This window comes from Maylandia zebra, linkage group LG16, assembly GCF_041146795.1.
Source record: "Maylandia zebra isolate NMK-2024a linkage group LG16, Mzebra_GT3a, whole genome shotgun sequence".
In the NCBI taxonomy this organism is placed as follows: Eukaryota; Metazoa; Chordata; class Actinopteri; order Cichliformes; family Cichlidae; genus Maylandia; species Maylandia zebra.
Genome location: NC_135182.1, coordinates 2,908,385 through 2,922,115, shown reverse-complemented (window position 1 = coordinate 2,922,115; position 13,731 = coordinate 2,908,385). Strand labels below are relative to the sequence as shown.

Below are 13,731 nucleotides of genomic sequence, written 5' to 3'. Positions count from 1 at the left end.
GCCCACAGACTATTCATACAAATTGTCATATACAGATAACATTGTAGCAACATTTAGTCCTATTGAAATTCTTAGACGCGTGTCCCCCAACTTTACATGAACATATATAAAGTAAACAGGTATATTAAAGAAAAAATAATAATACTAAAATTAAAACTGTAATAAAAATACTAAAAGTGTTAAAAATTATGGAGAATTTAAAACAAATAGTTTAGCATTTACAGTTTGTGCAAAACTGTGCAGTGAGCATTCAAAGTGGCATTGTTTAAAGTGACAGTGTGTAGAGTCCAGTAACTGTAGTGAGTGTGTACAACACAGTAAAGCACTGTGTTGTACGGATACACAGTGGCTGTGGTGCTCATGCTCAGATTTAGGTTTTATCAAGTCTGGCAGAGATGAATTTGTATTTAAGCTGATGATGCTTAGATTAATTCACTGAACTCCAGCTGTACACTGTCAAGTGTAAAGACAGTATAAACTGTATAGTGTCAGTGTGGGGGATGAAACTGCTGACATCTTGTTAAATTCAGTTGTTTAAGGACACAGAGAGCAGCAGGTCAGCAGATTACAGCATGTGCATAAAGAAAATCTACAGAAGCCCACAATAGAAATTGCTGGGAGTCGATCCTTCTCCCTATGTGGAGCCATTACAGCCAGTGTTAGGGTTTTCTGACCTGCTGAATCCTACTTGGAAATGCAGCTGGAAACCTGTGTGCTTATTGCAGCAAACACAGCAGTCTCCTCTCTGTGTGTTTTACTTTATAAACTGATTTATTGTAAAGAGCAGCACGATTGTTAACAGAGGGAGAATCCATTACAGTCACAGCTTGTTGTCTTTAACAGTCTCAATATTTTTGTTTGTTGTTTGTGTGGATTTCTCCGAAATTTGTGTTGAGTTATTCACAGTCACAGTATAATAAGCAGTTGTGACCACAGCCAAATTGGCCAGCAGGTGTCACTGTGGAGATGGGTTTCATCTCCACGGGGATAGATGGAGGCAGGTGATCCGCTGTGGCGCCGCCACAAGAGTGAGTCTCGCTTATTTACACGAGGAGAAGCCTCCAAATGTCTGTACTGACACAACCTAAATCACTATATAGTAAAAGTAAAAAGAAGGCCTATCGAATCACGTCGCTTTTAAATCCTTTAAAATCAAAACATTGTTTTTCAAAGTTCCATTGGTATCACGGAACTCTTGTATTTAAGCCCAGTTTCCGACCGGAGAATAATATTGGGAACACGAAATGGCGACTTTCTTGTTTCGCATAGGACGATTGGGTCCTCTCAAGGTAACAAGAACTGTACTAGCTCTCAGTGTTTTACTGTATCGGTGTCGTGTTTAGTTGTACTAGTACAGATACAACACTTGGACTCAGTCACATCAACGCTGGCGTCTGTAGTACAGACCAGACGGCAACTGTCGGAACAGGACAGGCCAACCGCAGCACCGACACATGACCCTGAAACTGTCACAGTTACAGGTCACATCGTTTGTTCCTGTTGTTATTGGAAAGAGGCGAACCACTTTGAAAAAGGGGAAATAAATGATCTCTGTGCTCTGATAGTTTAAGCCGGTTTTTATCACGGTTAGGACTGATTTTTTTCTTAGGGGGGATGGATTGCACAGCATACAGGCACAAAACTGAATTGTTGGTGGCTGATGGCTCCTGTCAGATGATGATGATGATGGTCCTCACGTACTTTTTGTCCCTTGGTCCAAAATGTGAACATCGGCATCCTTTATGTGCAGGTGTACAACTGAGTCTTACGCTGTGGTGGCTCTTCCATGTTGTGGGATGGCTGTTTGGTTTCTCCTTTGTAGAGGTCCCAGCATTCCCTGCTGCACTTGACTGTATACATGTTTTATACATGTTTTTAGCTTGTGTTTGGGAGTGTTGGCCTTGGGACCGACTTTTAGAACCCTTCCCAGGCGTGTCAGCCCCAACTCACACCTTTCCTCGGTGACTTGATAAAATAGGTGATAAACGAACATAATAAAGCTAAAATGTCTTCACAGTCTGATTTTATGAATAGATGAATTTACTCATCAGGCATAACATTATGATCATTGACATGTGAAGTAAAATTTTGATTTGCTGACCTGATTTGGAATATATTTGGGAGTAAGTGGACATTTTCTCCCCAAGGATCATGTGTTAGAAGCAGGAAGAAACGGGGAAGCATGAGGATTTGACTGTTTGATAAGGGCCAAAGTGGGATGGCTAGACGACGGGGTCAGAGCATCTCCTAGTGTGACGGCAATGTGATGCTTTGGGTAAAGTTCTGCTGGGAAAACGTGAATCTTTGTGGGTATTCTCTGATGGCCGAGGTAATGCATGCTGCCACGGAGCAAAAAGGTTCAGAAATGGTTCATGGTTCACAACAATGATTTTGAGGCGCTCACTTGGCCTCCAAATCCCAAGATCTCAGTTCAGTCGAGCATCTGTGAGACGTGTAGGACAAAAAAGTCAGATCTATGGAGGTCCCAGCTCGCAGCTTACAGGACCTGAAGGATCTGACATGTTGGTGCCAGATTCCACTGCGCACCATCAGGAGTCTGGTGTAGTCCATGCCTCGGCCTGAAGTCAGGGTTGTTTTGGCAGCTGAAGGAGGACCAACACTATGTTAGGAAGATGATTATAATGTTACAGTTGATCAGTCTAAATAAGAGCGCTCAAAACGAGCAGTGTGTACAGTTTAGGTCAGAAGTTTATATACGCTCATCACTGGGCATGAATGTCACGCTAATTTGACTTGTTCTTTTTTCCAGGGTGGAATGATTGTACAGCATATATCTTTAATGGCTTTAAAGTTTGAATTTATTTTGGATTTTCCATACACAGTCAAAAATATACATACTGGCTTGAATATATGCAAACACTGACACCTCAACCAGATGCTTTTGGTAGTCACCAGTAAACCTCTGGCATAATTCTGGCTGGTTATATGACCAATCTTTCTGGTACAATTGGTAGAGTTTATTTAAATTGGTTGGATTCCTGGGATGGATCCAACTTTTAAGTGTAGTCCACAAATTTTCAATAAGGTTGAAGTTGGGATCTTTGGGAAGGACATTCAGTAAGGCTGCGTTCACACTGCAGGCGAAAGCGCATCAAATCCGATTTTTTTTTTTTTTTTTTTTTTTTTTTGTGACCCTATTCGACCCATCTATCCGATCATGGTGTGACAGTGTGAACGGCACAAATCCGATCTGGGTCACTTTCGTATGTGGTCCTGAATCCGATACATATCTGATGTTTTAGAAAGCGACTGCTGTTTGATGGTCATGTCGCATTAAATCCGTCTTTTACGTCACTGACACAAGACAGACACTAATTATCAGCTCCGGAGAAGACATCACGAACGCTTCCTGGCCATCCAGCGTAGATGTCAGTGAAACTGTTGGGAAGACAGCGTTGGAGAAACGTGAACATTTTATTTGTACTGTATAATCTGCAGATTCTGACAGAAATCTGCAGCTATCCTTTGAAGCAGCGCTCCTCTAAAACAGCAATAAGGATCATTATTAGGTTATTTACATTATTATGTCAATAACAAAATAACTTAAAGCAAAAATTGGAAAACGTAAAGTCTGAAGTCTTTACATTAAGGCCATCAGTCAAACATGCTGTTGTTCTGGGTCTAAACAGAGCGCGTTGTGTGTGACGTCTTCTTTTGCGCATGCGGCCGCTTTGAGCGTTCACACTAGAGCGCGTTTGCTGTCGCATTTTATTTGTAGTGTGAACGAGCAGACAAAAAAATCGGATTTGGTCAAAAAATCTGAATTGAGCATTAAGACCTGCAGAGTGAACGTAGCCTCAGTGTGATGTTAGCCTGCTCTATCCATTCTAAAAACACTTTTGATGTGTGTTAAGGATCATAGTTTATTCAGATGTGTTGCAGCAGGGACACATTTAAACGTTTCAGGACTCCGGCCCTCGAGGGCTGCAGTTTGACACCCGTGCCCTAGTGTGTCCAAGTTTCAGGTGGTTTGAGGTGAAGTCGGAGAATTTGGAGGTAGACCAGAGGTTTCTTAATAGGTCAGCACCCTCTCAGACCATGACAATGTAAAACTCACTTCACGGTGGACAGTGTTGATGGTGTTCAGGCAGTTTCCTCTTCGTGGCAGACTTTAAAATTGGTCAGATAAATAAATGCTTAGTGGTGGTGGATGCAAAAATGGTGCAGATAGACTTAAAGTGACTATAAAGAAGTTAATGTGTGTCAGGTCTTTTCAGACAGGATTAAGAAAATAGGACACTGCGAGAACCAGTGAAATGATCACAAAAACGAGCCTGAATGTGTGGTTCTGTACTCTCACTGGACAATGTTTTGTTCTCTTCTGCAGCGTCTCCAGTTGGAGAACTTGGGAATCCTGAGGACTTCTCCAGCTGCTTCGTTCTGCACCAAGACTGAAAAACCAGCAAAACCTGGGAAGAAGACCAAGAGTGCAGGCAAGAAAAAGACCTTTGGGTTCTGTTAACTGCTTTACGCTGTGGCTTTTTAAGTTGTGCTGGGTGGTTGCTTTTGTTCATTCATACAATAATGCATATGTGCATGATGAGTATATGTGTACTTTCAGTTATGATGCCTTTAAAGCGTAACATGCACCTCTTTCCACAGTGAAGCTAATGTGCCATATGGTCAAAGGAGCTTGCAAAGAAAAGCGTCTGGACTTCTTTAAGTTGCTTGAAGACGTTTCACCTCTCATCCGAGAAGCTTCTTCAGTTCTAAGGTCAAATGGTGGAGAGTCCCAGATATAAACCTAGTGGGAGTTTCCCCCCACAGAGGGACAAAAGGACCCCCTGATGATCCTCTAATCGCCTGAGCCAAGGTGTGAAACTGGGTGTGGGTCCCAATCAGCCAGAGTTTCGGGTGAAGAAGCTTCTCGGATGAGAGGTGAAACGTCTTCAAGTAACTCAAAGAGGTCCAGACTAGGGCTGCCACAAACGATTATTTTGATAGTCGACTAGTCACCGATTATTTTTGCGATTAGTCGACTAATCAGATCATCATCCATTGGACGTAAAACTACAGCTTATTGCACCAGCAGCATCTGCTCTTATATAACTATCATTAGCTTACAGCTTTAAGTGTTTAAGGTCTGTGCTAACTAAAAATAAAGACAAGATGATAGTTTATTAAATTTTAATGAAATTTGCAGATTGTTTCGGTGAAGTTTAATAAACTCCTTGCTATCTAAAATATACCCCAGAATATGCTCCAGAATATACCCCAGTGTCCTGGGGTATATTCTGGAGCATCTCACACTTCTGATAATCAGTTGTCTGCTTGACGTTTATTCAGCTGTGTAAAAACTATAACTTTAATCTCAGACAAACTGATTTACTCAGGAACAAATAAAATACTAAAAAAAGCCAAACAATAACATTTTAAGTTATCTAAGTGACTCATATATATTTAACCTGAGTAGCGAAAGACGGCGGTGGGTTTGAAAACGATTTGCGGGGAGTCCGGTGTTCTCGCGGCGCTAGTGAGCCTAGCCCCCGGCTCGCTAACGAGCTAGTGGGTAACAGATGTCTCCGAAAACGTCGGAGCGCTTTTGAAAATATGTGGTGTCCTGATAAACTGAGCAGATATTTGAGGTTTACACAGCTACATTCTCGCCTGAAAATATGTTAAACGTTTATTTTGTGACCCAGAAAGAATAATAAGAGTAAAGTTAAAACTAACTAGCTGCCGCCATTGTTGGAAACTGCGCTGGGCCGCGCTATGAATTCTGGGACACAGCTGTTTCTTCTTCTTCTTCTTCGGGGTTTAACGGCAGCTGGCATCCTTGTATATGCAATGCTGCCATCTTCTGTTTCAGTCCGTTATTACACTCTTAAATCCTGCCACTTATTCCTGCGTCTTTTGTGATCTTACAAAGCTTCAAACGACGCGTCGACTATTAAATCAGTCGTCGACGATTTTGATAGTCGACGTAATCGTGACTAGTCGACAAATCGTGGCAGCCCTAGTCCAGACGCTTTTCTTTGCAAGCTCCTTTGACTACGATGACCTGGATGACTGAGAACCTTCACAGACAATGTGCCATATGATTTTTACATTTTAGAGCATGTGGTACATTTGAATCATTTTAATTGAATTCACTAGAAGTCTGTAAGGGAGAAAGCTGCTGCTGTTTTACTCTGTGACATGTTGTTAGTTTTGTGGTCCTTCTGTCTAATAGCCAATTTTCTAAATTTGTACGACGCTATTCTGAATGATCTTAAACATGTTATTTCTTGATAATCAAAATTCCCCATCTCCTATTTTAGTGTAGAGATGCAGACTTTGGGTCGTCCCTCTTCTCTTCAGTGTTCATGCCCGTTTTAATGTTGTGGAGCTTGAAGCCCTAAAAATCCAGTATTTGTTTGCAGCACGTACCTGCTTAGAGATTCTCTTAATTCTGATTCTTTTGATGATACCATGAACTGACGCGATTTCAAAGTCTCCATAATTTTACGTTATACTGAAATCGTTCCACAGTTTGCAGAGGCAGTTTTTAGAAGTTGGTGATCATCTGTTCATCTTTGCTTCTTTAGAAATTCGACCTCATTAAGATGCTCTCTTCAATCATGTCACTGACCTGTTGCCTGTTAAACTAATCGGTTACAAAATATTTTCCCTGCCATTTCTTTTTTTAGTAACACTTTTCAAAAAAGCTTATATTGTTCATAAAATTGTAAGATGTGTCAGAAAACATCAAATGTTTAAACGATGTTCTGTTACGTATACAATAGGTTTGTGAGGTAACAGTTCCAGATTCTGGGATTGGGGAAGTACATTTGATTCGAAGTGGGATTTAAAAGTATCTAAGAGGAGTTGTGAATGCACACCCACAAATCAAATTGAATATATTATTTTATTATTTAACTGTTCATGTTATATTTACCATTTTCTTCAGCAACAGAGGCTCCAGATGAGAGAGCAAACCTGTTAGCCTACAAGACAGCAGTTGCCTTCCCAGTTAGACTTTCAGGGCCTGGATGTTTCCCAGCACAGTCTGTGGATGGAACGGGACCAGCGGTTGTCTCCACTGCAGAAAGCATTGTAGCTGCACAAGCCATCACTCCTGTTACTGCTGCCAGTGAGCAAGTAGCTGCTGAACCAGCAGCCGACTCCGATTCAGACTCTACCGACTCCGATTCAGACTCTACCGACTCCGATTCGGACTCTGACTCTGAGGATGAGAAGAAGAAAGAAATCAAGGGCTTTGCACCAGAGGCAGAACCCCAGAGGATCACAGTCACAGGAGTAAAGGCAGGCACTATCGAAGCTCAGAATGAATATGGGGCTCCTATCACACCTGGTGTAGAAACACCAGCACCCTTAGGAGCAGCTCAAGCTACAGTGACTGTACCCAGTGTTGGTTTTGAGAAGCTGGTGAAGTCAGGCCCAGAAATCATCACTCGAGAGGTGACTGGGTCTGACGTTTCAGCCAAAACTGCTGCAGGAGTGACAAAAGATGCTGCATTTCCTGTTGATGCTCAAATAGAAGCCATTGGTGAGGCTCTAAAAGACCCAAGGTCTTCCTCTGCTGAAGCTGCTCCTGTGGCTGGAGGCGAAGCTGCTGAAGCTGGAGCAGAAGATGCCCGTCCTGCTGAAGCTGTTGACGCTGAAGCTGGAGCAGAAGACGCCCGTCCTGCTGAAGCTGTTGACGCTGCTGCTGAAGCTGGAGCAGAAGACGCCCGTCCTGCTGAAGCTGTTGACGCTGCTGCTGAAGCTGGAGCAGAAGACGCCCGTCCTGCTGAAGTTGCTGCTGCGGCTGAAGCTTCAGTCTGTGCAGGGAGCACCGAGGAGCAGATGGACCTTGCTCCTATTGTAACTGAAACTGCAGGAGAGGAACTGCAGACAGAGGCCACAGCTGAACACTCTAAGGGTACACACTACACTACCCTGACCCTTAAATCTTTACCTCCCTCTCTTTTTATTTATGGCTCTTCTAGAAATGACCATTGTTTTTCTGCCTGTGCCTCCAAACACAGTCTGAGTGCTGTTGCTCTGTTAACCAGGCGGCAGCTTCCCTCACATGTAACAGTTCATGTTGTATTTTAAAAGTATCGTCCGTGTTTTCTATTTAATGGCCTCCTTTAAGCGTCTCTAGGTGTTGGTTTTATTATCAGAATGCTACTATGTTTAGCACCGTTTGTCCAAGACAAATTTCCCATGTGGGACAAGAGGATAAGAATAAACATTATTAACTTAGAAGTTACAGCAACTAAAGCAATATCTCTGATCCCAACATAAATAAGGGAGATGCAGTAGTTTAAACTTGTCTGTAATATTAGAGAGTACTTTGGGATATGCAACTTGTTTTTCTCTGACAAACCCCAAAACACTGGCAACAATGATGTTCAGGTTAAAGACAAACGTCGGAGGTTTGTTGTTCCTGACATTAGAATATGCCAACTTTACACTGATGTTGATTGTTTTAAGTTCCCTGAAAGTTCTGCTCATCCACATAAGAGAACTGAAAAAGTAAACGGGATGAAAACCTCTATGGAGGTCATCTTTGCAGATTGAACTGCTTGCCAATTTAGTGCTGGCAAACAATAACGGGACTAGAAAGTAGACTGAAATCATCTCAGGAACATACTGTAGGCACATGAAAACTGGCACAATATCATGTTTGTGACAGAAACAAGCTTCATTGAGTTTTCTTCGTTCTTTCTGGGATCGATTATATTGGAGTGCATGATGTCAGATAGTGTTTTCTGCAGCTCCTGACCCCTCCCACACCCTCTAGTCACAGAATGGCTAAAATGCTTATTTCCTGCTAATAACATTGAAGCGATCATATAGTGGACATATAGGGAACACAGGTTGAGCTGATTTCAGTTGTGCTACAGTGGTTACTGTACTCTAATGTGGAACACTTCTTTTTTTCTTTTTTTAATATACACTGCCGGTCAAACGTTTTAGAGCACCACAGTTCTTCCAGTTGTTTGTTGCAGTTCAAGTCATTCAGGTCCAATGAACAGCTTGAAAATGTACAAAGGTAAGTGGTGAACTGCCAGAGGTTTACAAAAAAAAAGTTACCCAAAACTGTAAAATAATGTACAGAATTATACACAAAGGCCTTTTTCAGGGAACACAACATAGGTTAACAATTTAAGGCTGTTGTGCAGCAAAGGAGGTTGATCAAGCCTTGAAAGCTGCTGCTACTAATTCCTACAGGTGTTCCAACCTTTCTGGATTACTTCCCCCTCTGCCTGCATAAAAGCAGTGTTGGAACACACTGTGGTACCATACCCTCGTGAGCATCAGTTGAACTGTATTGTACTGCTGAAAGTAGAGTGTTGCTACAAAAATAGCGAGAAACAGGCAGTTAAAAATGGAAGATACACTGATGACTACCCAACGGCAGATTTCAGTGCAGTATGTTGTCAGACAGCTGCCACTAAAGGCAAGAGCAACATGCTATAAATGACTGATGGAAACGCATACATAAAACACACATACTGCTAACATGTTTGTTTATCCACCGTGAGGAATCAGCAGCCAAAACACTTCTTTTGATAGACTTATTTATAAGGCACTGAATGATAGTGGTGTTTCTTACTAGAGCTAGCAGCATAGATAGGTGGCCCATCTTCAGCTCGCCTTCTTTCTGTGGCTCAACCACCGAGAACACGTACACATCTCCTGATTTGTCCGCCACCAGCAGCTCCTCCTCAGCCTGGGTGAACACCAGGGACGTGCACCTCCTCACCACCCACCTGTTAGACACACAGCGCCGTTCTGAACACTTCCGTGCAGTAGATGAAGCTACTGAAACTGAGTGACAGAGGTGAAGTCATACCTGATGCTGATGTAGTGCCATGAAGGCTCACAGCGAAACAGAACTAGTCTCTTGTTGTCATCAGTCAGTGCCAGGAGCTTTCCAGATGGAGATACAGCAAAGGCGAGGACTTTATCACTTCCTGTTTCTTCTGAGGAACCACCATCACTGATGAACAGAGCAGATACGTTATAGCTATATCCTAAAGCCTGACGGAAACTTCTGTGAGATTTCCCACAGCAGTCTAAATGCTGCATAAATCTGCTTCTACTCTGCGTCTATTTTTCTCTTGTTCATATTCTTATTTTCATTTGCACAATACAAACACATTACCAGCCCATTTATACCTGTTCTTCTCATCCTTTGTATTCTTAGGCTTCTTCTCAGCAGTGCTGCAGTCAAACACAAATGGATCTCTGTGATCAAGGAGAGTAAATCAGTTACAATTCCATCTGAAATTTTACTGCCCGTTATCCACTCAACAATCATATATTTCAGCAGCAATAAAGTAACAGGACAGCTGGCAGATGACTTGTTTCTGTGTTCTTATTATTTAAAAGTGTCACATTTGGATTTAGTTCATGTTAATTTGTCCCAACACAAGTTGCTGATGCAAATGAAATAATACTTTCATTAGGCTGGTAAAGAAAAAAAAGCTTATAGGAGAGCAAACACCTAAACATCCATCCATCCATCTTCATCCGCTTTGTCCGGGGCCGGGTCGCGGGGGCAGCAGCCTAAGCAAAGAGGCCCAGACCTCCCTCTCCCCAGCCACCTCCTCCAGCTTATCCGGGGGAATACCAAGGCGTTCCCAGGCCAGCCGAGAGATATAATCTCTGTAGCGTGTCCTGGGTCTGCCCCGGGGCCTCCTCCCGGTGGGACATGCCTGGAACACCTCACCCAGGAGGCGCCCAGGGGGCATCCTCGCCAGATGCCCGAACCACCTCAGCTGGCTCCTTTCGATGTGGAGCAGCTGCTCTACTCTGAGCCCCTCCCGGATGGTCGAACTTCTCACCCTATCTCTAAGGGAGAGGCCAGCCACCCTTCGGAGGAAGCTCATTTCTGCCGCTTGTATCCGCGATCTCGTTCTTTCGGTCACTACCAACAGCTCGTGGCCATAGGTGAGGGTAGGGACGTAGATCGACCGGTAAATTGAGAGCTTCGCTTTTACACTCAGCTCCCTCTTCACCACGACGGACCGGTGCAGCGTCTGCATTACTGCAGCTGCAGCCCCAATCAGTCTGTCGATCTCCGGCTCCCTTCTCCCATCACTCGCGAACAAGACCCCGAGATACTTGAACTCCTCCACTTGTGGCAGGAACTCATCCCCGACCCGGAGTGGGCACTCCACCCTTTTCCGGCTGAGAACCATGGCCTCAGATTTGGAGGTGCTGATCCTCATTCCCGCTGCTTCACACTCGGCTGCGAACCGTTCCAGTGCGGGCAGTGGCTGAAGCAAAAACTTGGGTGTGGGAGGAGTTCGGAGAGGCCATGGAAAAAGACTTTCGGACTGCCTCGAAGAGATTCTGGCAAACCGTCAGGCGTCTCAGGAGGGGAAAGCGGTGCTCTACCTGCACTGTGTATAGTGCTGGCGGAGCGCTGCTGACGTCGACTGAGAAAATTGTCAGGCGGTGGAAGGAATACTTCGAGGACCTCCTTAATCCCACTGACACGTCTTCCGAGGAGGAAGCAGAGTCTGGGGATGAGGGGAATGACCCGCCAATTTCCGGGGGCGAGGTCACTGAGGCAGTTAAACAACTCCTTGGTGGCAGAGCTCCTGGTGTTGATGAGGTCCGCCCCGAGTTCCTGAAGGCTCTGGATGTTGTAGGGCTGTCCTGGTTGACACGCCTCTGCAATGTTGCGTGGAGATCAGGGGCAGTACCTGTGGACTGGAAGACCGGGGTGGTGGTCCCCATCTTTAAGAAAGGGGACCGGAGGGTGTGTTCCAACTACAGGGGGATCACACTCCTCAGCCTCCCTGGGAAAGTCTATGCCAGGGTGCTGGAAAGGAGAGTTCGTCCGTTAGTCGAACCTCGGATACAGGAGGAACACCTAAACATGTACCAACAATTTGTTACTTTTTAGCATGTTATCTGTAGATAGCAACACTTAAAGAGGAGCAGAAAGAAATCACAGGCTGCCAGATACCAAGCAAACCTAGGCCTCTGTAACAAGAGCTCAGTGTTTCATATACAGACAGCTCAACCAGGAGAGCTACAGCAGTATTTTCCAGATGTCCAAAGTCAAAAGATGCCATCATGAATGTACTCAGAGGTTTGAAGCAGCTGAAGGTGGTGGCAGGCGGCAGAGCATCTCAGAGGAGGAAACTATTCGCTAATGTTCATCGGTTCCAGACTTCAAGCAGTCTTTGACGCAGAGGATGTTAATCTAATGTTCAAATAACCCTCATAACTTTGCCGGCTCAGTTTCTGTTGAGCCTGTGGAAATGGAGGAACCCCTTTAATTAAAGCTGAGAGCTTTCAGCTTGTTTTACATCACTTCCCCTGTTGGTGTTTGCAGGAGCAACACTGCAAAAATGTGATCCCCGTACACGTTTTTGTGGAACCAAGTGTAATTCGTAAGTGGCGGTTTTTATCATTTGAAACCATCGTTGTGTCATGATTTATATATCTCTACACAATAAACAAGAGTTACCCCATATTCACAGATTTTCTTGTATGATTATCCACAAGTATAGATTGAGCAAGGAGAGCGCTTGGTTGGGTGGGGTGTAAGGGTAACAGCACTTTCTTTAAACAGTATAATTAAGTATGACCTCCTATTTTAGAAAGCCCTAAAAGCAAGCTAACCATACGTCCATGTCCCAGTGTATTCGCTCTAACGTGAAGAGCTGCGAGCATTTCTAACACGGAGCCAATGAAAGAGATTTAAAGTCAAACCTGGTTTCCTTTGTATGCACTGCAAACAGTTTTTTGTCGCAGGTGATAATAATCCAGTTTCCACAAAAACCTACAGCACTCATGATGCTTAACGCGACTGGGCACCCATGTGTGCGACGGGAAACTGCCGTATTTTGTCGCGTACGAAATACGTCACGGAACGCCCCTTGAGTACGGGACGCACATAAGAAGCGCGGCCGTGTCCACAGGAGAAGAAGTACGAGTAAAAATAACTTTAAAATCGGAGCAAAACCTTGAAAATTAAGATTTAAAGACTGCTCATACTTCCAGCACAGGTAGCGCTTAGCTTGAAAGGCGGGGAAGTTTATTATTGAGGTATTTTAACATTGCTGTGATGCTGCTGTTCAGGTTTAGGGTCTGTTGTTTTAGTGAATGGCTCATTGTGCCCAGCGCACGCAGGCTGTACAGAAATATGTACAACAGCTCGAGCACTGGGGCCTGGCAGCATGGCAGCCCCACCCTGTCAACATGGCATCTGTTGTTACAGTTTTGCTCATATCCATCATACCCACGGGGATACCCACAGTGAATACTTTTTTAAACGGCATTTGTGGGAAACTTGCACCATGTCACTGAGATGGCATCCAGCCACAGGGAGGGATACACGGGGCAACGCAAGCAAGCTCTAAATGAAACAGTTTCCCTTGTGAAATAGAGCAAGATGCTGGTGAAAATTCTCCATAAGACCCAGTGACAGAGAAGCCTCATAAGAAACTGGGTCTGTTGTCAGCTGTGGCTGTGGCTCAAATAGTAAAGCAAGCTGGAAGGTTGGTGGATGAATCCCTTGCCCCTCCTGTCCTGTGTCAAAGTATCTTTGAGCAAGATGCTGAACCCTGAGTTGCCCCCAGTATGTCCAAAAGAGTATATGTATGTGAATGTTAGGGTATGAGTGACTGTGTTACTCCCTCTCCATGGCAACCAAGGGACCCGGGGGATTGCATCCAAAGCTGGTACAGCTCCACCCTCGCTGGGAGACAGACTGACCTGTACTTTGATTTTTCCCCCTTTTTTGAACATACTGCA

The 13,731-nt window shown here is 44.2% G+C and overlaps 2 protein-coding genes across 2 annotated transcripts; one reads left to right on the top strand and one right to left on the bottom strand.

The window, feature by feature from the left end:
- The first annotated feature begins 1,034 nt into the window (after positions 1-1,034).
- LOC143412308 (uncharacterized) lies at positions 1,035-9,357 on the top strand. The gene is made up of 3 exons (XM_076874826.1): positions 1,035-1,289; positions 4,349-4,454; positions 6,911-9,357. Exons 1-3 carry the CDS (start codon positions 1,245-1,247, stop codon positions 8,059-8,061), a joined length of 1,302 nt encoding a protein of 433 aa, XP_076730941.1. The 5' UTR covers positions 1,035-1,244; the 3' UTR covers positions 8,062-9,357.
- LOC143413102 (tRNA (guanine-N(7)-)-methyltransferase non-catalytic subunit wdr4-like) lies at positions 9,270-12,847 on the bottom strand. The gene is made up of 5 exons (XM_076875389.1): positions 12,688-12,847; positions 10,135-10,203; positions 9,809-9,955; positions 9,569-9,725; positions 9,270-9,308 (listed from the first exon to the last, which is right to left on the bottom strand). Exons 1-5 carry the CDS (start codon positions 12,768-12,770, stop codon positions 9,270-9,272), a joined length of 495 nt encoding a protein of 164 aa, XP_076731504.1. The 5' UTR covers positions 12,771-12,847.
- Between the last annotated feature and the right edge of the window lie 884 nt (positions 12,848-13,731).